This window comes from Fusarium falciforme, chromosome 2 (assembly GCF_026873545.1).
Source record: "Fusarium falciforme chromosome 2, complete sequence".
NCBI classification, from domain to species: Eukaryota; Fungi; Ascomycota; class Sordariomycetes; order Hypocreales; family Nectriaceae; genus Fusarium; species Fusarium falciforme.
In genome coordinates, this window is record NC_070545.1 from 2,497,367 (window position 1) to 2,522,950 (window position 25,584).

The window sequence follows — 25,584 nt, forward strand, 5'->3', positions numbered from 1 at the left end:
ATAGTATTGCCAAAAGTCAGTGCTCTAATTAACCTCTTTGCAAGCTCTAATGTCATCACTGGTCGCCAGCTGCCAACAACTGCCAACAACTGCCAGGCAGTGATTCAGCATCACGACCCTTTGTTTATGGTTTTCCACTGACTTCCAAACTCTTCTTCTTCTTCTTCTTCTCTTTTCTTCCACCATCACAACAACATCGTCACCATCGCCACCACCACCAAAATGGCTGAAGATTCCAGCAACCACGACGAAGGCTTTGGCCTTCCTCCCGCGCCGTACGTTGAGGCTCATCACTTGAACTCACCCGCTAACCTCGTACAGTACCATCGCGCCAGAATTTTCGGCTGAGTGGCTTGATGTAAAGCACCCAGAATCCCTCTCAGCTGTCCAGGCGGTTATCCTATCTCGCCTCCATTTCATTGCTGCTCAAAACCAGCACATAATGGCGCTACTCGAGAACTTGCGCATCACCAACTCTCGGTATATCCCAAGTCTTTCCCCAGGTTGACCCTGATCACCAAACATATACCCAGTACTGACACATTTCCAGAAGCAAGAGTCCCCATAACAGCATCTCGTCTGCTGCGGCAAGCACCGAAGGCGGAGATGATACCAACATCCCCTCCGTCACCGGAGACCGAAAGAAGAAGCGGGACAACCCCCAGGGAAAGGGAAAGGCCAAAGTGAAGAATTCAAGTTCCCCCGTTTCTGCCCCTACCGATGACTCTCGCTCCGGATCTAGCCGTGTCAAGGGGGAACAGTCTCAGTAGTCGTCGCAGCTCTCTATAACCCCGGCCCAGCTTCGCCGATCTAAGCAGATAATCCGCTTCGTGATTACGGACTCTGGGTATGATGGCGGTGATGGCGCTCAGGGTTGAGGCTGGAATGGATGAAGGATGTCACCCAGGGTGAGGTAGATGGCCGAACAAATGGCCACATATATTTTTTGGTAACAACGGGAGGGTCGAGAGGGTGGCCTCCATCGATAGGTGCTAGCAAAGTACCATTTCTCTATGACATACTTTAATTGAATTGCCTCCATACCATTGTAGGGTTGGCCATGACTGCGAGCTTCTATCCCAGGCCATTGGTTATCTCGTAGGCCGCTCGGTTCCCTCTCTGGTGATCTTGAAATCCTCCTTTGGTCTTATTGCGTAGCTAGATACTCTACCCAACGACCAACACTCTCTGATAAAAAGGCACATGTGACTTAAGGGCACTGGAGAGCCTGTCGGTCAGCATAATATCCAAACACCCTCACACGTGGACAGGTCAATAAACAAGACACTGACCAAGGAAAAGCAATAAGCATATCCTACTAGAAGGAGAGTAATAAAGAAAATAAATAAGAAGAGACTTTGAGAAAATTCTATTATTCTATGATATTTTTATTATTTAATGTTCTTTATGTAAGTCTAATTATTCTGATGATCATAGCCTTTGAGGAGTCATCACCATGTGCACTTCGTTCGACCGGGAGCAAAGTCGCCGAGTTAAAAAAAAAAAGTGTTTTGTCTCGTTTAGTTCCCAACCTGCCTGTCCCATACCACTGTAGAGTTGGTCATGACTACGGGGTTCATACCTAGGCAAAACCATCAATGTCACTCCAACGTTTGAGGCATAGGTGGTTCTCTCCCTTAAACATGTCTGATGTGTTTAGAAAGATGATGAACTCAACACCCACTGGCTCTGGAGTAACGATTTTAGCTTGGTAGGCAGCATGTGTTAGAAAAATACAACTTGGAGCTTTCTATACTTCAAGCGTGAGAGATGTGACCTGTCTTGCTGTTTCAGTCTGACCTGCACATAGTTGAAGTTGGCCGTGTTTCTCTTCGGATCTAACCTTAATCTCGCCAACTCGGATCTCGCCGCGTAGTAAGCGGAACCAAGGAATAAGGCTGCGGCGCTTGCGGCGCCTGCGGCATGATCTCTTGGCTGTCTCCGGTCCGGCCAGTGAAGTTATCGGGAGTGCAGCTGTACACGTGCCGGGCCGACAACGGCGAATCAACCGTCTGCTTGGGCTTTGTACCCCAGAACCTTGGGCATGACACGGGGAAACAAGCGAGAGAGAGCGGCCCAGAGTTCCTCCCGTGTATGCACACCATTACCATGTCGGTCATCGTCAAATACCCCGGGCTTAATGTCCAAAAGACCGGGTGTCTGCCTGCATCGCGAACTCCGGAGAAGGTGGGGGCACGGCCGGGAGGTACGTCCCTGTAGGCCGATGCGCCGCAACAGGTTCGCATGACGCCACTCCTTCTTTCCCCAACTGAACTGAACTGACCGACCCCAAAAACACAGCATCGACCTCCACCCCAGATTTCAGCTGGACCTCTAATGCATCCATATCAATCGCAGCACACACAAACTGATTACCAATCTGTAAGACGGCCAGATGCGGCGCCGCCTCAGTCAAGAAGGAAGGCCGCTGCTAGAGGGATCAGCGGCCCGGCTAATGCATGCTAGCCAAGGACGCGGGTGTCGGTGGCTGCATCTAAACTCTGACCGACCGACAGAGGCCTTCTTTTTCTCCGACAGTCGCTCCCTAGAAAGTTCCAGCGCATTCGCAACTTTCGAGACGACGGGATGGATCGAACGCGAGGAAACGTGGGACATGGCAGCCAGGACAGGGGAGGGCAGGGGATGCTTCAACCCCATCGGTAGACACAATTGGCTTTATGGGGAACCATGCGGTATTGATTCCGGCTGGTCTTGAATTCGAGATTGTGCATCTCCGTCAATCCTCTTTCAAGAGTCTCCCCCGATTGATGGTGGACCGGTCTCGGGCTTAAGACTTTGCTGGACTGACTCTTGGACGTGGGCCGCGCCTTGCGAACAACGAGAAGCGGAGCCCGGGATGCACCCCGCCCGGCCTGGCACGGTAGGCAAGACACTGTGAAGTCGAGTCCATGATTGGGCAGACTGAAGATTCTTCACCGATAGGTCGGTCAACTTGGCTAGGACTGGCGGCTAGCTGAGTGTACGGGTCGGGAAGACCGAGATGCCACAGTGCCCCCAACACGGTCACTCTGCGGCATGGGTGCGTGGGTCCTTTGTCGAAAAAGATCCCTGTCTGTCAATTGAAGGGCGCACGACTTGACATTCTGGCACGAGACTCCAGCTGGTTGGTGTGGCTGGCCGATAATCTGCGCTGCGGTGGGTGCTTCGCGGCTGACGGTGACTCCATGGTCAACGACGACGCATCGAACAGACCGTTACTTGTGGCTTGTTGGATCCTTCACTTTGAACAAAACTGAGAGTCGACCCTCGATTCTTGGGCTCCATTCTCTCCTCTTTATTCTCGTCCAGACTTATCGACGACCCAATTCAGAGTGGGACAGGGCCAGCCTATCAATCTGATTTGACTTGGCTGACGGTTGTCATCTTCACGCCTTTCACATTACACAACCATCCCATCCATGAGAGACATACGCGCGCCTTTCACTTGACTTCTATCTCTCCACATCGGTCCCTGAACCGTGCCCAGCATGGCTACCATTGACGAGATGGATCAATTTGTCAACTGGGACAAGGCCGACGACACTGTTGGTCAGCCCTTCCAGGAGGACGCCCTTGCTGGTCTGACAACCGGTCCCGATGGCGACAACATTGATCTCGTCCTGGCCAATGTCAATGAAGATGACTTTAGCTTCTGCGCCCTTCAGCACTTCTCCGACAACAACTTTCCCCTGCCGGACCTCACGACTGAGCAAGTGATGGACTTTACCACCACTGCCGACAACCTCGCCCATCAGTTCCAGTGGACCATGCCCGACTCGCCGTGTGCCAACTGCGCCGTCGGCGGCTTCTCTTGCAAGAAGATCCAAGAGGGTCAGTATAAGGGTTACTGCACGACCTGTGTAGCTTTGAGGGTGGATTGCAGCTTTGGTGTCACGGCCGAGCCTCTGAACCTTACGACCACGGCCCCCTTTGGCATCAACCCTTGGATGTCATCTGAACCTAACCCGCCCAACACGGTCCTGGAGGATGCTCAAGATGACTCTTGCCAGTCCTCTCGTAATGCCTCAGTCACAGATCTGACCAACTTGACCGACACATTCAACAAAGCAGCGCCTCCTCCCAAAATTGGAGCTCGATTTTCTCGAGAGTCTGTCCGTATCCTCAAGAACTGGCTCTCGACTCATAACCGCCATCCCTATCCCAGTGACGAGGAAAAAGAGATGCTCCAGCGCCAGACTGGCTTGAACAAGACACAGATCACTAATTGGCTTGCCAATGCTCGCCGCCGTGGCAAGGTCCAGGCCCCTCGCTCGACTTCACCACACTACACCAGCTCCTGGTCGGGCCCCATTGACATTCCTCAACGCCGAGGAACGCCTGCTCTCGAAGCCATGAACCCCCTGCAGCGATGGGAGCACTCGCCCCCGGAAAACGAACCCGCGTCCGTCACTGCCATTGCCAGAGCCGTCACTGCATCATCCTCTGGCATGTCATCGGGCCTCAACAGTCCTTTCAGCTTCCACTACACCGACGATGGCTCGAGCAGGTCCCTCTGCAACCAGTCCTCTGTCAGCAGTTTGGGAACCTCTCATTCGAGCAATGGATCGCTCGGATCGGCCTATTCTCATGGGTCGCGCAACTCATGGGGCTCCTTTGGTTCAGCCCCTTTCAACTCTCGAGGCCGCCGCCGCCGTCGCAGAAGGACCTCGATAAAGCCCGGCAAAGAGCCGAGCAAGACTAGCTTGTCTGCACCTCTCAAGACCTTCCAGTGTACATTCTGTACGGAAACATTCAGAACTAAGCACGACTGGCAGCGCCATGAAAAGTCGCTGCATCTGTCTCTTGAGCGATGGGTCTGCTCTCCTCATGGGCCCCGGGCTGTCAACCCTGACACCGGTATGCTCTCTTGCGTCTTCTGTGGCGAGGCCAACCCCGACGACGCGCACATCGAAAGCCACAATCACTCGGCCTGCCAAGAGCGTAGCCCAGAGGAGAGGACTTTCTACCGAAAGGATCATCTCAACCAGCACCTGCGTCTGGTTCACAACATCAAATTTCAGGACTGGTCGATGAAGTCGTGGAAGGTTGCAACGCCTGAAATTCGGTCCCGGTGTGGTTTCTGCGGTATCATTATGGATACTTGGACAATCCGTGTCGATCATCTGGCGGAGCATTTCAAGACTGGTTATTCCATGGCTGACTGGAAGGGTGACTGGGGTTTCGATAACCCTGTACTCGAGATGGTCGAGAACTCTATGCCTCCATGTATGAGACCTCTGCAGTATCCTGTAGACAAGCTGCCAACGTCTAACTTTTGAAATAGATCTGATTCATTATGAACGCACCTCCCCGTTGCCATACGTAGCGAACCAGTCCCCGCCAGAGTCACCTCGCAACGCCTACGAACTGATCAAACTGGAGATGGCTTTCTTCATGCGGAACTATGAGGACCAACACGGACGACTGCCCAACGACGAGGAGATGATGGTGGAAGGATGTCGTATTATTTTCGCCAGCGAATTGTTGTCTCTTCAAGGTATCGCCACGCGCCCTTCCTGGCTTCGTGACCTTATCATGAGCTCCGACTCGCACCAGCAAAAGGCCAGATTCGGTCCTTTGCGAGGAGCGGCTGAAAACAGACTGGCTACGCTGAAGATTAACGGCAAGGACAACTTGTTCGAGGAGTGCCCTATGGAGGTGCAACTCCATGAGTTTGTCAAGACAAAGAGGTTACTGGGCCTGACCGCTATGGATGATGAGCTCCAGGAGGAGGCTTGTCGCATTGTTGGTCGTGTCGAAGAGGTGTCGACCCATCCCTCAGACGCCATCGCCAACTGGCTGCTGCGCCTGGCCGTGTCGTCCACTCACTGGCTCGCCTCTTTCCGCCGACGAGCACACTTGCCACGAAGCGAGGATGTCAAAGATCACATTTGCCGATCGACTGATCCCTTGTCTATCGACTCGACCATCCACAGTTATACTCGGCTGGAGCGAGAGCTAGGAGACTATCTCAAACTGCAGCGGTCGATGGGGTCGGAACCCACGGATGAGGATCTCCAACGACAGGCTCGTATCATTATATACGAATTCGACGACGGCTGGAACCAGACGGCTGCCGACAACATGTCATGGCTCGAGAGCTTCAAAGCCCGACACCCTCCGACAACAGAGAGCTCACCGGCTTTCTCACTCCAACCCAGCACCGCGTCGACCTTGGGCGGCACCACGGCGACCAACGCCACGACGACGTCGCCTGACTGCCCAGTTCTCCAAGGCTGCAATAGCCCCTTTAACGTGTGCAACTTGGGGACTTCCCAGCCCGGACCCTACTTCCTCAATGACGCCAACTGCTACCGACGGTTGGCAAAGGAGCTGGGAAGATGGGTGGGAGCCACCATGTCATCCAACAACCCAAACCAGCATGTGCCGACCGACGCCGAGCTCCAGCACCAGGCGCGCTGGATTCTATATGATGAGTGAGTTTACCCGAATATGAGATTCTGAGATGATGAACTAACAAAGCCTCAGCGATGATCCGTGGAACCAGACTGCTGCAGACAACGCCGAGTGGCTGCAGAGGTTCAAGCGTGATGTTGGGATCCTCAAGACGGATGGACCTGGTCTCCCTGTGAGCGACGGCTGGGCTCTCGAGCAAGGTGGTTCAGGATTTGCGCCACCCTACGCCTGCCCCAAGGCCTCACTCGAGCCGTTCCCGGCCAACGCCCAGGTCCCAATGGGACAGGGTGCCAAGTCCCTCCCCGCGGCCGTTGCCAACAGCTATCTCGAGAATCTGACGTCACAAGCTGCGCGTCCGGCTATGGTCTTCTGCTCCCGAGAGCTGGAGCGTGGCCTGGTCGACTACGTGGAGGACCATGTGGCCTGCACGGGACGTATGCCCTCTGATGACATGATCAAGGCGCGAGGACGACAGATCCTTGGCGCGAACACGACGCCCGCTGAGGACGGAGACCTAATGGAGAAGTTCAAGGCCATGGTGGCCAAGAAGGTTCCCCACGCGCTGCCTGCGCAAGAAGCTGAGGCGGCAACCTCTGAATTGCCCAGCAACATGGGCGTGAACATCTCGGACGCGGACCTGGACAACATTTTGCAAGACATGAACTTTGAGTTTGATCCTCAAGACTTTGGAAGCGTTACAATGGAAGGCCTGCAAGACGCGGGCGGTGTTAGTCTGAACATGACGGGCTTTAACAACTAGGGACCGCTCTTCACGATTGAGGAGGCGTATTGATGGAGATGAGTGTTGGATGAGAGACGAAAAAGCAAGAAGAATTTGCGAGAATTTTCAACAAGATGCATATGGCATGGTATGCAGTACATGATAATTTTAGAGGTGGATATATCAGGGGACTCAACGGATGGCTTGGTTCATGGGCGGTGCTATTCACATTTACATGGATGGATTGTATGTATACTCATTTTGACGGAAAACCCTCCCTCAAGCAAAAAGATACCAAAACTCGAAAAAGTTACCAATAATAGCAACAACACATTCATCAGCGATAGGCGCGAATGTGAATTAAATTGTCTCTGGTCTTGAACAGATGCGTCAATAACTGAAACCCTTGTTTGTTCGCATGCGGACGAGATGGGACCTGACGTGCCTGACACGATGGGGCGCGCCTTCCGAAGACGGGCATTCGCTCGTGAGGCTGCCTGTGGCTTGTTCTTCCCGTTCCGCCGACCTACACGTTGCAGGAGCAGCCCATTGGTATTACTCTGGAGGGAAAGAATGCGATGCAACTCAGTCTCTTTGGTCTTATCATCAGCACACGACGCGTCAATTTCGACTGTCAATGCGGCTGCTCTGGATTCTGCAGAGGTTGCTCTGTGAGATTCAATCAACGTGGTTTTCATTCAGGTGAGACAGGACCTGCGACGTGAAGCTTAGCAGGCGATTGGCCGTGTCGTGATAGCCTGGGGCTCTCAGAGCGTCGATCGCGACCTCTATCGCAATGCCCACGTATCTATGCCATGGATTTCGATGGCATCGCCGGGCCATCCGCATTTACGTCATCCTCAACGATCTCGAGGATGCCGCCTCAAATTGGATTATTGGACCTGCGACTTCTTCGTCTATCGTCTCTCAGTTCTACACCTCATACGACTTTCTCCCTGAGGTCGCACCGCCACAGCAGGAAGTAAGCGTCAGCATCAACAAGGCCAAGAAGGATAATCAACATCTCGACGATGACCTCTCACTCCCACCATCGCGTGTGCCACCTGAGAATGATGGCGTCCTCATGCATTCGTGGTCCGCCGTCAAGCTTCTGGAGGAGTTTGACCCTGAAGAGATTATGACGCCGTGCAGGCCGTACGCTTATGTCGCGGACTATGTGGTGCGGGTCGACTTGAGTGTGGATGTGGCGGGTGAAATGGCCAAGTATTACGAGAGGATGGCAGGTGAAGATGGGTGGATTGTGAAGTTGAGGGATGAGTTGCAGAAGGGGGAGCCTGTGAGATGGTATGTCGTTGTTTGTGGGGATGAGGTCAGGGACTTTCCGGGAGCGAGTGATGATGAGGAGAGCGAAGAAGATTCAACATCTGTGTATGGTGGCGAAGGCGACGATACCCTCACAGTGCTGGATGCTGTCCCAGAGGAACAAGAAGGGCGCTCAACACCGAGACCTCCCGAACAGGAGTGGCCAGACATCCGCCAGCCTATCCAACCCAGCGAGCCACTTCCACAGAGGCTATCAACTTCAACGACATCATCGTCACAATGGTCACAAGAAGATGCAGCCGCGCCGCCGAGACTAACGCCGGATCTCGAAATACCACTCCTTCGAACCTTTGATAGCGTCTCATCACGGTATTCGACATCGACGGCGTCGGGACTCTACCATGATGGAGACCGCTTGCTGCTGGAGCCTGAAGAGTTTGTGATGGCGCAGTCACCTGCGCGGACTCCTTTACGGGAGGAGGCACCAGACATCGTCATGCCCATCAGAGCTGAGGAGCTCAATCCATCTCTATCAGCGTGGTCGACTACACCGAGCCCTCAACATACTGAGCTGCCAGACTCAGGCTCACATCCATACGCGGAGGTTATGCCATCTCGGTCACCCTCACCAATGTCTCCGGCTACTGTGAGACAAGAAAAGACAGGTCCAGGTCCGGTTGAGGTACATGAACCTGAGAAGACCCAGCCTCATCAAACGCCATCCCCGATGACACAAAGCTCGCCATGGCAACAGTTACTGGGATCAAGATTACAACACTCTGATTATGGTTCATCTTCTGGAAGGTCTTCACCAATTGCACCCCAGAAAGAGGGGCCAGAATCGTTGCACGATCCCCGAGACTTTCAGTCCTCTCAAACGCCGTCTCCTACCTCGCCAAACCCCCCACGGTTAGGGGTGATCAGACCATTGAATACTGCCCAAGATACTCGGCCGCCCCAAACACCGTCACCAACTTCACCGAATCCTCCAATGTCAAATATGACGAGGCCATTGCACGATCCCCAAGAGACCCAATCTTCTCTGATACCTGCGCCACTTTCACCGAAACCTTTACAGCCAGGGCTGAAAAGCTCATTGATCAACCCTAAACATCTTCATCCATCTCGAACGCCCTCGCCAACTTCACCAACTTCGCTCGAGTCGCCGCAGTCAAGCATGACAAGGCCATTAATCAACCCCCGAGCTCTTCACCCTTCTCAAACCCCATCCCCGACTTCGCCGAACCCGCCAGCAAGGTCGTTGATAAACGCTCAAGATCTCCAGCCATCACGGACACCCTCGCCCCCGTCACCAACTTCACTGGGTCCCTCACAGACAAGGCAACTGATCAACCCCCAACATCTCCGGTCTCAAACGCCCTCACCAACTTCGCCAACACCATTAGGGGCTTCGCAAACAAGGTCACTTATTAATCCCCAAGACCTTCGGTCATCTGAAACTCCCTCACCAACTTCCCCAAGCCCTTTACAGCCAGTGATAACAAGGTCACTTATCAACCCCCAAGACCTCCGGTCCTCTCAAACACCCTCACCAACCTCTCCCAGTCCTCTGCCACCGGGCATAACAAGATCATTGGTCAACTCCCAAGAACCTCAGCTATCACGAACACCATCCCCGACCTCGCGGAATCCCCCAACAGGATCATTAATAAATTCCCATAACCTTCAACCATCACGAACCCCCTCGCCAACTTCACGGGGCCCTCCACAGCCAGAAATTACCAGGTCATTGATCAACCGTCAAGATCTACGAGCTTCTCAGACACCCTCGCCGTCTTCACCAGAACCTCTGCAGCCAGTGTCAACAAAGTCACACATTGATCCTCATTATCTTGGAGCTTCTCAAACGCCTTCGCCGACTTCGCCGAGCCCTCTTCCGCCAGGGCCAAGATCACCAGAGAGACCCCGAAACACCAGGTATTCTGAGACGCCTTCGCCAACTTCGCCGAACCCCCCACAGCAAGGGGTAGCGCGAGGATTAAATCCTGCAGACATTCAACCTCCTCAAACACCTTCGCCAACGTCGCCCTATCCTCCCCAAGCATCGAGACAGCCCCTAGATTATTTTCAAAATCAACATTCTCGAACGCCATCTCCGCCATCTCCAAATCTCTCACATGGCCTCCTAGGGTCATCATTTCACAGTGCTCTACAAGCTCAACCACGAACACCATTATCAACCTCGCCGAACCCAGCTGGGCAGGGGTTGCTAGGCTCAGCATTGCCCAGGCCTGGGGACGCAGTTCCGTCTCGGACCTCATCACCGATGTTGATGAACCCCTCAAGACAAGATCTGCCGACTCCTGATATATCAAAGATGCCTGGAGCCTTGCCGGCTTCGCCGTCGACACCAATACCAGATCCATTTCAAATGGCCGAGGTCACGGGGCCCAGGAACGAGACCCTGTGTCTGGGCCGTCGTCGCGCCTCACAACACCACCATTGGTTCAAAGGGAGACACCAGATCCCCGCACAGTGGATCATCCTACAGAGTCGTTGCTGCGATCACCATCACCAGCATCGCCAGTTCGTAGACCACAAGAGACACCCATACCTGATGTGCCGCCACCGCCTGAGCCAGTGGAGGTCATCCGGATTCCTCCGCCTACACCGCCAAAAGCACGATCTGTTCAGGAGGAGGATATTGGAACAATGTCAAGGTCAGAGCGAGGAGAGCCGTCTGGGGCGGGGGCGACTATCAGAGCGCCGCCGCCAGCACGAATGGCGCTCCAGGGCGAGACGTCGAGTTTCGTGGACGAGCTAGAGAATGAGGAGACTGTTTGGGAACCTAGACCATCTCCTGCGTCCAACCATGGCTGGGATAGGGGCGCTCAACGCACGCCACTTGGGAATGGAGAGGGCAGAGCGCCACCAGTGCCACCCCCACCACCAACGCAGATTGGGACTCGACAAGTGAGCGTTTCTACACAACATACGGAGGTTCACAAGCCCGAGGGCGAGCAACAACCTCGTCAGGCGCGCCGAAGACATTCAGTAGCTGATGGATTGAAAAGGCTGTTTCGAAAAGGACACAATCAAAATGGAAGTCATTGAGCAAGAAGCGAGCAGGTGAGGGAAAGTCATCTCAGTAATATCTGGTTGAGCTAGTTTGGGGCTGTTCTAATATGTACTGTAACTCAAAAAGCGTGGGTAGCGATTGTGGGAAAGGGGTCAATGTTTGGAAAACAAGCGGATAATTGCACATCACATCTTCTTTTGAGGAAAACAATCATGATATTTAGCAAGCTGGCAACATCAATTGGCAAAAACACCCAAGGATAATTATCCTAAATAAATCCTATCTGTTATCTGTCCATCGATTTTTAATTTAGTAACGGTTCAGTTGGCGATGGACCTCTAATAAGGGGTCCCGCGTCACGTGTAACCAAGACATGCCGCGACGTTGTTCAAACAACAAGCTTCCTCCAACCACAACGCAGCAGATCCCAATCCCCATTCAACCCCCTTCACGCCAGGCGAGGATGCATCCTCCATGAACCGAATTGGACGGCGCGCACCCTCAGTCCTCGCCTGATCTGATCTTTCGCTGCCTCCTCGAAGCTTTCCACCTCGGCCGTCCGACGACCTACATTCCCCTTTGACACACCCCGAACCTCCGTCCATTTCGACATGACCCACCCCGAGCCCGGCCGGGCCGCCGAGTCCTTTGCCCAGACGAGTGCCGAGTTTACCCTCGACGATAGCGACGACGAGGACCTCCGGTCTGCCGTCGGCGGGAGCGAGACGTATGAGTTGCGCGAGAGGGACGATAGACACCGTGTAGGCGGCGGCGCCAGCGCGATATGGGATGCCGACGCCGACGCGGATGCCGATGATCCTCTCGTGGGCGGCAGCCGGCGAGCCTTGAGCCCCGGCTCCGTCGCGAGTTTCCAGCTATACACTCCCGACGAAGACCGCGCGGTGCGGCGCAAGTTTGACCGCCGGCTGGTCCTCTTTGTTGCGCTGCTATTCATGCTGAGCTTCCTTGACCGGTCGAGTACGCATCTCTCCCTCTTACGTTCGTCACATACTTACAATGGCTATAGATATCGGCAACGCTCGCATAGCAGGCATGGACGAGGACCTCCAGTCCGACCCCCCGCGCGACGACTGGTACGAGTGGGCGCTGACGGCATTCTACATCTCGTACATTGCCTTTGAGTGGATGTCACTCCTGTGGAAGCTCATCCCCGCCCACATCTTTGTGTCCATGGTGGTGTTGACCTGGGGCCTCACGGCGTCCCTGCAGGCCGTCGCCACGTCGTACCCGGTGCTCATCGCCCTGAGGGTGATGTTGGGCATCGGCGAGGCGGGCTTCACTGGCATTCCTTTCTATCTTAGTTTCTTCTTTAGGCGGGATGAACTGGCTTTCCGCACCGCCATCTTTATATCTGGTATGTCGTCCTCGGTGAATAACAGATGAGAGAGACTTACAAGATTTATAGCTGCTCCTCTGGCAACGAGCTTTGCATCGACCCTCGCTTGGGTCATTGTCAAGTTCGCCCAGCTTAGCCCCATCGCCCCCTGGCGTCTCCTCTTCATTGTCGAGGGTTTCCCTTCAGTGCTCGCCGCCGTTGCCGCCTGGAACATCATCCCCGACTCTCCCCAGACGGCGCCGTACCTAACCAAGCGAGAGAAGAAGGTTGCCCGTCTCCGTCTCCGCAACGAGAAGCCCGCGGCGGCGACAGAGGCAACCTCCAAGCCGTCGTCCGGCCTCCGCGCCCGGGACGTGCTCGCCGTGTTCAGTGACCCAGTCGCCTGGATCACCAGCGCCATGTTCTTTCTCACAAATATGGCCTACTCTTCCCTTCCAGTCTTTCTCCCCAAGATCCTCACTGAGATGGGCCACGATACCCTCACCTCACAGGCCCTTAGCGCACCCCCTTACCTGGCTGCCTTTGTTATCGTCCTCTTCACAGCGCACATGTCGGACCGCCTACGCGCCCGCACCGTGCCCCTTATCTTCCATGCTCTCGCCTCGTCGAGCGGTTATGCCGTCCTCGCGCTGGCCAAACCCCTAAACCTACCCGCCTTTCTCCGCTACATGGCTGTCTATCCTGCCGCCATTGGCTTCTTCAACGTCGTCACCCTCATCATCGCTTGGAGTATTAACAACCAATCCAGCGAGAGTCGCCAGGGTGGTGGATTTGCTCTTCTCCAGCTCATCGGCCAGTGTGGTCCGCTCGTAGGTACCCGTCTTTATCCAGACCGAGATGCTCCCTTCTACGCCCCTGGCATGAGCACCTGCGCGGTTGCCATGTTGACAGTCGCGGTATTAGCCTTTGTTCTTCGTTTCTACCTGAGATACCAGAACCGCAAGTTCGACAAGGCTGAAGAGGAAAGACGGGGCAACGGGGACGAGATCGAGGAAGAAGGCCTAGTTGGCCCTGGACGACGAAAAACAACAGCAATTGCGTTCAGGTACATGTTGTGAGATGACATTGCCAATATCAGGGCTTCTATTCTCATATGGCTGAGATGATATATACGAGCCAGCGTTATTCAACCGGACGCTGCAGATAACAACCGTAATGGTAATGGTACAGAAACAAAGGACCTATATTAAGTAGGCTACGTTGATATGTGTGTCTTGTTGATACCTTTAACACTTGGATACTCCACTCTGAAACCTCCCCTCATGACATGCCACAAAGGCCATGTTCCTCTTGCTCCTTTAATCATTTCCCAAATCGCATCCATGAAGGAGCTTGATACTTGTTCACACCAACTTTCCACCACTCCTCGTGTCCATGTCGACTTCGCTCCACTGAAAACGAGGCAAACCCCCTTTCGGGCTTGCCCTTGATGGCATCTCCTGGCTTGAGTCTGCGACGCAGTGCCTTCCATGCAGAGTACTGCTGCCTCTGCTTCACGTGTCGGCGCTTGATGCTGTTGTAAGTTCGACCGAACTTGCGGGAGCCGCTGCGGTAAGCACTTGAAGCAAGTTTCTTGACTTGACGACGTGTTCGCTTGACGCTTCTCGTCAGGCTTCGAAGGGAGATTCCGGAAGCGCTGCGCTTGATAACTCTGGTCTTTGCCTGAGAAGGTTGCACTGAGGGTTTTGGGCTGTCTTGGTAGAGCTTTTCGGCAGCGCCGTCAAGCTGAGTGTTGGCGGTTACACGCTTGAGCAGAGATGTGTCATGAGCGAGAATGGTTTGGCTTGACGAGTTTTGGCTGTTTTGGCATTCACCGCTGTTTCGTTCTGTCGTGTCATCTGGCACCAACTCTTCTGTGCTCGACATTAACTCGTATTTATGATACGAGGTGACGGGACGGCGCCATTCTAACATAGCTGCAGCAGCGTCTGCAGCAGCTTGATAGGCAGTTGTAGCCGTTGGGCCACCAGAAGAACTGGATGAACGAAGGTTGGAAAGCCGATCGTTTGCACGACTGTACTGCGACAGATCTCCCAGGCAGGGCTTGGTGTTTTCAAGATCCGAGACTGGCGACTGCATGCGGGAAGGATTCAGGGGCTGTTCTGTGTATGACGAAGATGTGCTTCGTGTATGTTCGAACTTGCGATCAAAAGACGATGAATCGGACCTTGCGAGCTTGAGATTGTCGTTTACCAGTCGGAGAAGACTGGCCTGGTCGGCGAGCAACTCTGCTGGTAACAACACAGGAGGCTTGTCAGCTGGTATCTCCCGGGATTGTATGTCCTCCTGAAGGCGCCCGAGGGGATGCAGAGGCATCATGGCATGGCGTTGGAGACAACCGTCTGATTTGACTCTTGTCTTTGAACCAATAGACACTGAGGGCAACAAGGGCTTTGGTGTATCATCCTGCTAGGATGCTGTTGGCCTGGTGTTTTCTGAGTTGTCCGGTAGTCTCTGGAAGATGGAGGGTCGCTTCCGTGCCACGATGTGGTCGAGCTTGGCTTTGGAGTCGGTCTGACTGCCACAGGAGTCATTCCTGATCCCCGCCGGGCGAGGGTAGGGGTGGGAGCGAATGGGGAGTGTAAAGGTTTGAAACATGACGAAGTTGATGATGTCGTCTGTGAGAATTCAGTGTGATGATGCCGGTGAGCGGGTTGGAAGAGGCAGTGTAAGATGAAATGGCGGCTTGTAGAAGGGAAAGAAAAGGAAGAGGTTCAGTAGATGAAGCACAGAAGATAGCAAACAAGAGTTGACAGAAGAGGAAGGGGCACCTGCCAAAGATAGACGGAGAGCAGCTGCATGAGGGCAGGGGGGAAAGAGAAGATTCAACTACCCAGAAATGAAGGCAGGTCTTGTCCTCTCCTGCCTTGTCGTTCCAAATCGCCATCTCAGTCCTCAACACCAAAAAGAATCATCACGACACAACAACCAGCCTCAAAAACTGGCAAAAATATGAATTGGAGGGCATTGGGAGTTGCTCCCGCCAGGGCTTGAACCTGAGACCTTCGCATTACCGTATACTCGGTGTGAAGTATTAGTACGACGCTCTAACCAACTGAGCTACGGAAGCCATCCAATTCGTTGGACATCGAGGAAGCTATTTGGTGATATACGGAGAATGCGGGATGGTGGGGCACGCAGTGGGCCATATCCACAACACCAAGCGGGGATCATGATGAGCTTGGATTAAAACATGATAATGTATGACGATTAATTACCTATGGATGCATTAAGTAAAAGTGTAGGGTGTATTAGTTCCTCCTGTTGTGTATCCCATGCCCGGTCGTCTCTCATGAATTACCTCCTCTTCTTCTCTTACACAAATTCTTGGTCGTTTACTGTGGGTTACGCACACAATTTGTGCACTCGGCGCATGTAAAGTGCGTCGTCTCATATCCAAGCTTGCCTTCGCCATCGGGGCTCTCCCTTTGGAAGAGGTCGGGCCAGCCAAACTGAGTTTCTGGCCAGGCAAAGAACTCGATCGGGTAACATCGGTCCTGGGCGCTGAGTCTGCAACCTTGTTAGATATCAACAGCGACATACGAATAGAGGGCCACGTACGTTGCCATTCGACAGATGGTACCGGGCTCGACAAAGACGGATCCAACATGACCTGCGAGCTCTGGCCCCAGCTCGGAGCATGTGTACTCAAGCTCGGGATAGTAGACGAAGCAGGGAGGTCCCCAGTTTTCCTCACGGCAAAAGTAGACCTGAGCCGCCATTAGCGATGCGAGTCAACACAATGTTTGTTGGGTGAATCCTACCATTCCAGGGTGCCTGTGCTCTGGATCATTCTCCTCGGGCGTGGTGCCCAGTCGAGACTTGATCACCTCAGGGTCAATGGGCTCGTATTTGGCTGCGCTCCGGGCGCTGAGGGGAGCAGACCACATGTCGACTGAGGCCGCAAGGCATTGCGAGGCAAAGAGCGACAGAGCCGCCAAAGTGAATGTTGATTTCATGATGGGTTGTGATGAATGAAGTGAAAGAATACAAACAAGAATGGTTTGCAAAAGATCAAATTGTAATCTTGAGATGATTTCTTCCTTGCGAGATTGCCGAGATTCAACGGCAGTCAATACGCCTCGGGTCGAGCCTACTTATACCAGAGGCTTGTTTGTCTTAGCTCTCCCTTCCATGGGGCTTGAGGAGCGAAGCACAGGATGACGCGGAAAGCCTCGTGATTGTCCATGGCCTAATGCGATGCTACTGCACCCCGAACCCACTCGCCTCACCTAGTCCAAGGGTCGCGTTAACTCTGACCGACGGGAAGCCGTCATGGTGATGCTGCCAAATCCCGTGTTGGGTGAGAATCACCCGCTCCCCCTCCAGCCAGCCTCGGAACTGCGGTCATCCCGTGATTCGGCTCGTCGGGCGGAGATCCAAGGAATGTCGTCGACTCGCATATGGCTTGCATCATTGGTAGGAAGGGGCTTCAAAATTGGACCTCGAGAAAGCTCTGGCTGGGGCTGGACTTGTCAGCTCAGTGACCGAAAAGCTCAAGGTTTGACTGGTCGCAAACTGGCTGATCGGCTGTTGACTGATCGGCCGGCCGCAGCGTTGCTAAACTTGGATACACACATAACCAACAACGGTCTTACCGGCATATCCTGTGCGACTCTCGTGTCTGCTGCTCAACCGCCTGCCTGGGCCAGATTTTGTTGCTCCGGCCACCGGCCTGTTGAGCAGCAGCCTTTGCGTCGGACTCCCACATCGCGCATTGCATCACGGGGTGAGTCTGCCTGCTCGCAAAACATCGTGGTTTGCCAGAGCTGCTTTTTCCCATGAGGGCATATGCAAATGCAGACGCCTTTTGCAACCAACACGGCGTGAGGCCTTGCTGGATCGCCCAACCTCGCATGATTGATCGTCCCAACCTGACGTAGGCATCGAGGCAGCATGACGGTCTTTTGGGTTTTACATGCTGACTTACTTTGACGTCGATTTTCCCCAACCCCCGGGCGCCGATCATGAGTGAGCTTCCCTTGAATAATTCTCCGAGTCCCGTCCAGTTGCCGATGGCTGGGCAGAGACACCCGGGGCTGGTGCCCGGAGCTCGGCGGTGGAGACTCACTGGTCGATTGCCTAAATAGGAAATGCTCTCACAGCCAAGATGGCTCTCCGGCATCCCGTACTCACGGGAGCGACCTCGTGACGGGAAGCATATACGGACAATTTAGAGTCTAGATTTGAGTAGGGAATCCATGTGATACTAGTATAGTGCGTGTCACGCTTAACGCAACTACTAACTGATCTCTACAACAACCAAGTAATCCTGCAACCATGTCTTGGCGTTTTGAAGCAAGGAGGACCTGGCCGTCTTTGGACTTTGCCATAGCTGCTGCGATGGCTGGTTAGAGTCACTACTTAAAAGTAGATTAAGAAAAAATTGAGAACTAAGCTATCGTTAGTAATAAAATAACCATAATTTCTCCCGCACGCCCATCATGACTTGGCAAATCAACAACCCGTGTTGGTTGGCTCTACTCCATACTGTTGGACGGGTAAACTGTCGATGAAACATAACTAATCTACCCCGTATCTCTCTTCAACCAAGCATTGCGCTCACATAATTTACTAGCGACTCAACCCCAGCAATCAAATGCGGCGCAGCAGCAAAGACCCCGGGGTCAAGCACGCGCTCCCAACAACAAAAGGTCGAGACCATCTCTTCGACTTGTTGATTAAAAGGTCTCCCGTCGGCTGCACGACATGCCTTGATGCAGCTTCCCGCGCATACATAATCCAGCAAACAAAGAATCTCGATCTGGAAAGATATCGTCGTCATGGCCGCCATCACATCACTGCCCAGGTCGGAGTGGCCTTCCACCTCGCTGCGCGCCATGTTTCTGTACGACACCGACCACCCAGTTTCCCTTGAGGCCTCAGTCGTGGCCGCTGATAGGAGCCATTCGACATACATCGTCACCTGCCCGTCGACATGTGAGACATCCGACTTTCCAGAGCAAACCATCACGCATATCGGGGGATCTTCATGGCTGGGTGAGCGAACTTGGGATGGTACGACCACGCGCTGGGGTTGCAGGCTCGGCAACGGGGGCAGAGACATTCTCACGGACCAGTATGGCTGGTGCAGCGCAGTCACGGCGGCTAAGGGCGAGGCCACCGAGTTCCCAAAGTCGACGGCAGTGAACACGTGCTACGTCTCTATCCGTTCCGTCCCGGCAATCATCACGGCGGGCATGGACAAGATATACAAGGACGCCGGGTATTATGACCTAGGGTTTGACGCAGACGATTGGGTCTCGGGGTACCCTTTGGAGCTGTCATCGAAGGGCTGCCTGACGACGGCGACAACGACTACGGAGGGATCAAAGTCGACGGCTGAGCCATCCAAGGAGGGGGATGAGTCCAAGACGGCTCGCGAGACTGGGTCAGCGGCGGAGGCTACAACGACTGGAGAAGCAGAAGCGGATGACACTGCAGCATCAACAACTCCAACAGAGACGGCGAACAAGTCACCAAAGATGTCCGTCAATAAGTTGGTCGTTATGGGCTCTTTGTTGCTGGGAGCATGGGCTTGTGCCTAAGCCTCCCACTTCTCCCACGGCCGTTCACATATTTCCGCGCCATGCACTTCCCTTCAGATAATAATTCACTTTAGAGCTCTAGTTTATTGTGTTTGCCAAGACTCATTTCTTTTCTAGCTGCCCTATCGGCTATATACTCCGTTGCTCAGGCATTATGCTTCAGCGTTATGCCGGCGAGAGCTCTGCTTCCAACGACGCATACAAAGAGAGCGGCTCGCCCTTGACGATTTTTGCCATAACTAAATTTCTTGAAACTTTTTGAACCGCAAAATGGGTCATTTTGAAGCGTGAGCTTGAAGGTATCTATCTATTCACCCTCTCTTATCATGGCTGTGCATGTAGATCGAGGTCAAGCTAACTGACAATACACTTGACAGAGCCTTGAAACGGCACTTTTGGATGACCAAAGAATGCCAATCCCTCGATACTATCTATACACCATGTCTAGCAGAGACCTTCTTGGTTATCGGGGGAAGCCACAGCAAGTCGACGCCACGAGCGGCTGACAAGTCTTGGGCCGGAGCAACATTGCGGGAGCCTTACACAGTACGGCCCGCACAGTCCGCTTGGCGCTCGAGACCATGGATTAGATCGAAAATACCTGGCCGCCACGTCTTATGCCTGCTGTTTCTAGGTGTCCACTATCCGTTATGCTTTTACAGTGCGCAAGCTAGGCTATTCTTACGCGTTATGCTGGGTGGAGATGGGCCAAAGTCGCCCATCATTGTTGAAAAGCGACGACGTTTCTCGACTACAGTACATCGCGAAAAGCAGAACTCGCACTTTTTTGCTCTTTTACGCTCGTAATTATATTTGAAGGTTTTCGAGGACGTCACAGAGATCCTTTGAGTGAAAACAACCTAGAATCATGGAGACTGGCGCTTCTTCAACAAATCGTCCGCGGACACGACAAAGGGCATATAAGAAGCCACCACCACTCGAAGTACCTCACATCGACGATGATGCCGCGGAAAGGAAACGCGTGCTGAATGTGCTAGCACAGCGCAGGTACCGTACGTTTACTGAGCAAAGCTGAATAGTCTTTGTCTCTAACAAGATTCACAGGTGAAAGAAAACGCCTGAATCGCCTCAAGGCCAACTCTACCGAGAATGCAGAGCCGCAGTCACACAGCACTCAGGCAACCGAGACCACCACAGATGAGGTTATTGAAATGCCGGCTGTGCCAAGCAGTACACGAGGCACGATCCCGAGTGCCATCATCACCGTCCCGGTCACGGCTCAGGGCTCCGATATCATGGCCGGCCTGGACCTCAGCCTCCCACCGTGGGATCCCCTTGCCGATGTAGCGCTTACATCCGTACTGCCGGACACGGGTGCTCTCCCGGACTTTTTGACGGGTGACAACACTGGCGGTGAGACGGTGACGCAGCCACAGCCAGAAATATCTGTGGACTTCACCGGATCCGAGAGCTTCCCGTCTGTCTTTGAGACGTCCTCTTCGATCGGCGCTGCCTCTTCATCCTCTTCTTCGCCAGACTGGAATTTCCCTGACAGCTATCACCTCCCTATCCTCGAGCTCACCCTCCTCAAGGCAGTAATCCGTATTGCGGACCGCCTCAACTGCAAGACTGGCCTCTGGAGCCTTGAATGCATCTCGCCCTTCAACACAGGCACCGCAACACCATCAGACCAGCTTCCTGCAACATGGAGACCGACGCCGTCACAGCTCATGATACCTCACCACCCCATGTTTGACCTGCTGCCGTGGCCGGGCGTGCGGGAGCGCGCCATCACCATCCTGTCGCTGCCGGACGAGCTGCGGCCGCCCAGCGCGCAGGGTCCGCTGGCCATGGTGAACTTTGCGTACGACATCGAAGACAGCGCTGAAGGCGTGCGTATCTACGGCGAGGACCCGTATGACGCGTCCAACTGGGAGCTAGGGCAGGTGGCCTTTGAGCGCTGGTGGTTCCTCTTTGATAATAACATCATTGAGACGAGTAATCGGTGGCGGAGGCTGAGAGGAGCGCCCCCGTTGTTGATGAAGAGTGCCAGCCCAAGCCCAAGTGCTGAAGCATCGTCTTATACAAGTTAAGTGCTATGGTTGGGAAAAAGTGAGGTTGGCGTTTGGGTAATTTGTGCCACTATGGTTGGCGGTATTGCATACGAGATTTATGAATGGTGTATACTTATCTGAACACAACTGCTTGAAACAATGCTATATCAAAGACAATTCAACTCTATGACATGGAATGTAATCTAATTAGGGTCACCGGCTTCATCAAGCTGCGCCTCGGGATTGATAGGTATCCAACCTGGATAGTGGAGCTGAGGTGAGCTCACCGAGTCAAGTCTTGCAGCTCTGAGCATCCTTGGAGCAAGGTATCTGCCAGTTGGGTGTAACAACATGCTTCCTCATGGCCAGAGCTGGCCCTGGCTTCAATGCTAGCCGAATTGGACATTGTGAATGGCCAGAAGTCAGCTGTACCTGAGTGGCATCATTGGTGGCACGAGATCATGAGAGCTGAAAGAGACTTTGACCAGTCTAATAAACCGTGGAACGTTAAGCATTATCACATGAAGATGCTCAGATTCACTCCCAACAGCTCCTTCAATAGTGTTAGTACGAATTGCCTTGAATCCAGCCGTTGAAACACGTGGGAGGAACCTTGGACGGCTCCGGCACGGCACCGAGTCTAGGGTGAGAAAATAGACGGAGTGGACGGATACCCGCCGGTCGATCGACCGTAGCTTGAGGTAGCTTTCGGAGCTCGGATTGCGGGACTTTTGGCGGTGAAGAGGATACAGTCAGATTCTGCCAGTAGCAATCATGATGAAGGAGGGGCCAAAAGGGTCCTCGATCGTTGGTTGGCGCAGGGTATGCAGGGGACTTTGGGGGTAACAACCAAGGGAGAGAAGAAATGGGAGGGAGACGAGATCATCGACAGGGCTGGCCATGGTTCAGGTTGCATGGCAGGGTGGGATGTTTTGAACTGCTGGTCCATACAGAGAAGCAGAGGTGGAGAGTTCTCTGCAGCTTGCTTGTTCCTTGATGGCGAGATGGTGAAGGGCATCCTTCAACGGCCGGCGCTAGAAACTTGACCGAACCATCAATGATGGGATGACTCTTCATCCCCGATGCTCCAAGTAGAAAAATTTCTGTTTAGTTGGAGTTGGAGAGCTTCCAGGGGAGCTTTAGTGAACGCCCTCGCTGCAGATTAGCTGGTAACCCCCGGCCTTCGGCGCCCGGGAACGGCGTCGGGGCTCTGCAACGCAGGCAGAGGCAAGTCCCCGAGCCAATCAGAGCGCATACTTTCTGCATCGGAGCCAGAAACGGACCTCCACAGGGCAGTTCTCAAGGAGGGGCAGGCGCGGGCGGCGGGGGAGGGGAGAGAAATTTCTGGGAAGGTACCTTCCATCCCTCCCATCTTTTGGCAGTCCAGTCAGAGCAAGTCACGGACGACGTCGGAAGCTTTTTTCTCCTTCTTCCCTCCCTTCTTCCCTTTCTCTTACTCTTTTCTTCCTCTACTCGTCATTTGTCCCCTTGGAACATTTCTCATCTATCCCATACTCTAGAGTAAAGCCTCTCTGGTGACTCTCGCTCTCCGTGCTCCCCTTCTGCTGCTGCTTCTCAATAAACAGATTGAGAGAGGTTGAGGTCGAAGGATCGAATAAAAGATCGTCGTTTCCGCCCCTCGTCTGGAGTTGCAGCGCAAAAACAAAGACCCAATAGACAGTAATGTCAGTTGCTCCCACCGTGGCCAAGACGGCTGCAAATGCAAATCATTCTCTTGAGCCGTCATGATGGTTTCCAACTCCAATTGTCCTCTTGCTAACTGTTGCCGTGCAGCTGTTCTTCCCCCTCCCCCGCATCCCCGTATCTTACAGCTTCCTGAAAGCACCAAGCTTCAGCCCGTCGATATTTCTGCTGCGCTTTCTTCTCCTGGATCAGCTTACTCTGCCGAATCCCAGTTGTTACCTGCTACGACGCTTCCCTCAATTCACCAGTCTCTCCGCAAACCGCCTTCACCATGCATATCAAGGAGATGCTCACCGACGCCGAGAGGAGCGGCCAGCCCTCCTTCTCCTTCGAGTACTTCCCTCCCAAAACCGCTCAGGGTGTTCAAAACCTCTACGACCGTATGGATCGCATGTACAACCTCGGCCCCAAGTTCATTGACATCACATGGGGCGCCGGAGGCCGCATCGCCGAGCTGACCTGCGAGATGGTTCTCCAGGCTCAGGCTGTTTACGGCCTCGAGACCTGTATGCACCTGACTTGCACCGACATGGGTGTTGAGAAGGTCAATGATGCCCTGCTCAAGGCTTACAAGGCCGGCTGCACCAACATTCTCGCTCTCCGTGGCGATCCCCCTCGAGACCAGGACAAGTGGACCGCCGCCGACGGTGGCTTCCAATACGCTCGCGACCTTGTGAAGCACATCCGCAGCACCTACGGCAACCACTTCGACATTGGTGTCGCTGGCTACCCCGAGGGCTGCGACGACAACAAGAACGAGGACGAGCTCCTTGACCACCTCAAGGAGAAGGTCGACATGGGTGCCACCTTCATCGTCACCCAGATGTTCTACGACGCCGACAACTTTATTCGCTGGGTGAAGAAGGTTCGCGAGCGCGGTGTCAACGTCCCAATTCTCCCCGGAATTATGCCCATTGCCACATACGCCAGCTTCCTCCGAAGAGCCAACCACATGAAGGCCAAGATCCCCCAAGCTTGGCTCGACGCCCTTGAGCCTGTCAAGAACGACGACGTTGCTGTCCGAGACATTGGTAAGAGCCTTGTCGCTGAAATGTGCCGCAAGCTGCTCGCCAATGGCATTCACCATCTTCATTTCTACACCATGAACCTCGCCCAGGCCACACGCATGGTCCTCGAGGAGCTCAACTGGGCTCCCTCGGCTGAGCGTCCCCTCCAGCATGCCCTGCCATGGAAGCAATCCAAGGGTCTTGGTCGCCGCGAGGAGGATGTGCGACCCATTTTCTGGCGGAACCGCAACAAGTCATATGTCATTCGTACTCAGGACTGGGATGAATTTCCCAACGGTCGATGGGGTGACTCTCGCTCTCCCGCCTTTGGAGAGCTGGACGCTTACGGCATTGGCTTGACGGGCACAAACGAGGCGAACCGCAAGAAGTGGGGTGAGCCCAAGACGGTCCAGGACATTGCCCAGCTCTTTGTCCGCTATCTCCGCAACGAGATCGACTCTCTTCCCTGGAGTGAATCGCCCCTCACCAGCGAGGCTGATGAGATCCGAGATGACCTCGTGGAACTCAACAAGCGTGGCCTCCTGACTGTGAACTCGCAGCCTGCTGTCAACGGCGTCAAGTCTTCTCACCCGGTCCACGGTTGGGGTCCCTCCAACGGTTACGTCTACCAAAAGTCGTACCTGGAGTTGCTCGTCCACCCTGATGTCTTCAATGACATGATCAGCCGGATCGAGGGCCACCCTGACCTTACCTTCTATGCTGTCACCAAGGATGGTGAACTCCGCTCCAACGCACCCTCAGACTGCCCCAACGCTGTCACCTGGGGTGTGTTCCCTGGAAAGGAGATTGTGCAGCCAACCATCGTGGAGAGCATTAGTTTCCTCGCCTGGAAGGATGAGGCTTTCCGACTGGGAGTTGACTGGGCTCACTGTTATGATGCCAACTCCCCCAGCAGGGCTCTTATCGACGAAGTCATGAATGAGTGGTACCTGGTTAATATCGGTAAGCATCGACATTATGAAGCTGTAATGCTGGATCTGAGATTAATATTTGATAGTGAACAACGACTTCCACCAGAACGGAACCATCTTTGAACTCCTCAAGGGCCTCGAGGTCAAGGACCTGACGACTCCTGCCACTCCCAAGTCTGAGCCTGATGTCAACAGCGCTGAGCCCGTTGCCAACGGTGCGGCGGCTACCGCCGCTGCGAACTAGCGGTTCACGGCAGTAAATTCCTTCCCAGAGCGACCACGAGCATGACCGGGCGTTTCTGATCTTTTATTCTTTGATAACGTTGACGACATCTTCTCTTCTTTTTTTTTCTTTTGGGTTTTGGGTATAATAGCATCACCAAGGTGTCTTTTTCAACAAAAAGTTACCAGGGATACGGGGCAGCATTTTCAAAAAAGGGGCGCAAGATACGAAAACTCAACACCCGGCGGGGCGCAGACGACTTTATGTTTTGGGGGCTTGCTTTGCTTGTTCTATATCTCAACGATACCCCGCCAGCAAGGCCTATGGATGGATGAA

At 53.8% G+C, this 25,584-nt stretch overlaps 9 protein-coding genes across 9 annotated transcripts; 7 read left to right on the forward strand and 2 right to left on the reverse strand.

The window, feature by feature from the left end:
* Nucleotides 1-222: 222 nt before the first annotated feature.
* Nucleotides 223-770, forward strand: NCS54_00272600 (Hypothetical protein; the record flags this gene model as incomplete). Its single annotated transcript, XM_053148318.1, has 3 exons — nt 223-275; nt 322-480; nt 551-770. The coding sequence occupies 3 exons, from the start codon at nt 223-225 to the stop codon at nt 768-770; spliced, it is 432 nt and encodes a 143-aa protein (XP_053004293.1).
* A 2,718-nt stretch (nt 771-3,488) lies between these two features.
* On the forward strand, nt 3,489-7,177 carry NCS54_00272700 (Hypothetical protein; the record flags this gene model as incomplete). Its single annotated transcript, XM_053148319.1, has 3 exons — nt 3,489-5,226; nt 5,285-6,437; nt 6,490-7,177. 3 exons carry the CDS (start codon nt 3,489-3,491, stop codon nt 7,175-7,177), a joined length of 3,579 nt encoding a protein of 1,192 aa, XP_053004294.1.
* A 757-nt stretch (nt 7,178-7,934) lies between these two features.
* Nucleotides 7,935-9,856, forward strand: NCS54_00272800 (Hypothetical protein; the record flags this gene model as incomplete). Its single annotated transcript, XM_053148320.1, has 3 exons — nt 7,935-8,959; nt 9,007-9,068; nt 9,594-9,856. 3 exons carry the CDS (start codon nt 7,935-7,937, stop codon nt 9,854-9,856), a joined length of 1,350 nt encoding a protein of 449 aa, XP_053004295.1.
* A 2,217-nt stretch (nt 9,857-12,073) lies between these two features.
* Nucleotides 12,074-13,877, forward strand: NCS54_00272900 (Hypothetical protein; the record flags this gene model as incomplete). Its single annotated transcript, XM_053148321.1, has 3 exons — nt 12,074-12,440; nt 12,490-12,837; nt 12,889-13,877. The coding sequence occupies 3 exons, from the start codon at nt 12,074-12,076 to the stop codon at nt 13,875-13,877; spliced, it is 1,704 nt and encodes a 567-aa protein (XP_053004296.1).
* Nucleotides 13,878-14,121: 244 nt separating this feature from the next.
* Nucleotides 14,122-15,138, reverse strand: NCS54_00273000 (Hypothetical protein; the record flags this gene model as incomplete). Its single annotated transcript, XM_053148322.1, has 1 exon — nt 14,122-15,138. The coding sequence occupies one exon, from the start codon at nt 15,136-15,138 to the stop codon at nt 14,122-14,124; it is 1,017 nt and encodes a 338-aa protein (XP_053004297.1).
* A 1,016-nt stretch (nt 15,139-16,154) lies between these two features.
* Nucleotides 16,155-16,778, reverse strand: NCS54_00273100 (Hypothetical protein; the record flags this gene model as incomplete). The annotated part of the gene is made up of 3 exons (XM_053148323.1): nt 16,155-16,329; nt 16,381-16,529; nt 16,584-16,778. The coding sequence occupies 3 exons, from the start codon at nt 16,776-16,778 to the stop codon at nt 16,155-16,157; spliced, it is 519 nt and encodes a 172-aa protein (XP_053004298.1).
* A 1,824-nt stretch (nt 16,779-18,602) lies between these two features.
* On the forward strand, nt 18,603-19,367 carry NCS54_00273200 (Hypothetical protein; the record flags this gene model as incomplete). Its single annotated transcript, XM_053148324.1, has 1 exon — nt 18,603-19,367. The coding sequence occupies one exon, from the start codon at nt 18,603-18,605 to the stop codon at nt 19,365-19,367; it is 765 nt and encodes a 254-aa protein (XP_053004299.1).
* Nucleotides 19,368-20,235: 868 nt separating this feature from the next.
* NCS54_00273300 (Hypothetical protein) lies at nt 20,236-21,421 on the forward strand (the record flags this gene model as incomplete). The annotated part of the gene is made up of 2 exons (XM_053148325.1): nt 20,236-20,380; nt 20,433-21,421. The coding sequence occupies 2 exons, from the start codon at nt 20,236-20,238 to the stop codon at nt 21,419-21,421; spliced, it is 1,134 nt and encodes a 377-aa protein (XP_053004300.1).
* A 1,936-nt stretch (nt 21,422-23,357) lies between these two features.
* Nucleotides 23,358-25,269, forward strand: NCS54_00273400 (Methylenetetrahydrofolate reductase; the record flags this gene model as incomplete). The annotated part of the gene is made up of 2 exons (XM_053148326.1): nt 23,358-25,056; nt 25,112-25,269. The coding sequence occupies 2 exons, from the start codon at nt 23,358-23,360 to the stop codon at nt 25,267-25,269; spliced, it is 1,857 nt and encodes a 618-aa protein (XP_053004301.1).
* Nucleotides 25,270-25,584: the final 315 nt, after the last annotated feature.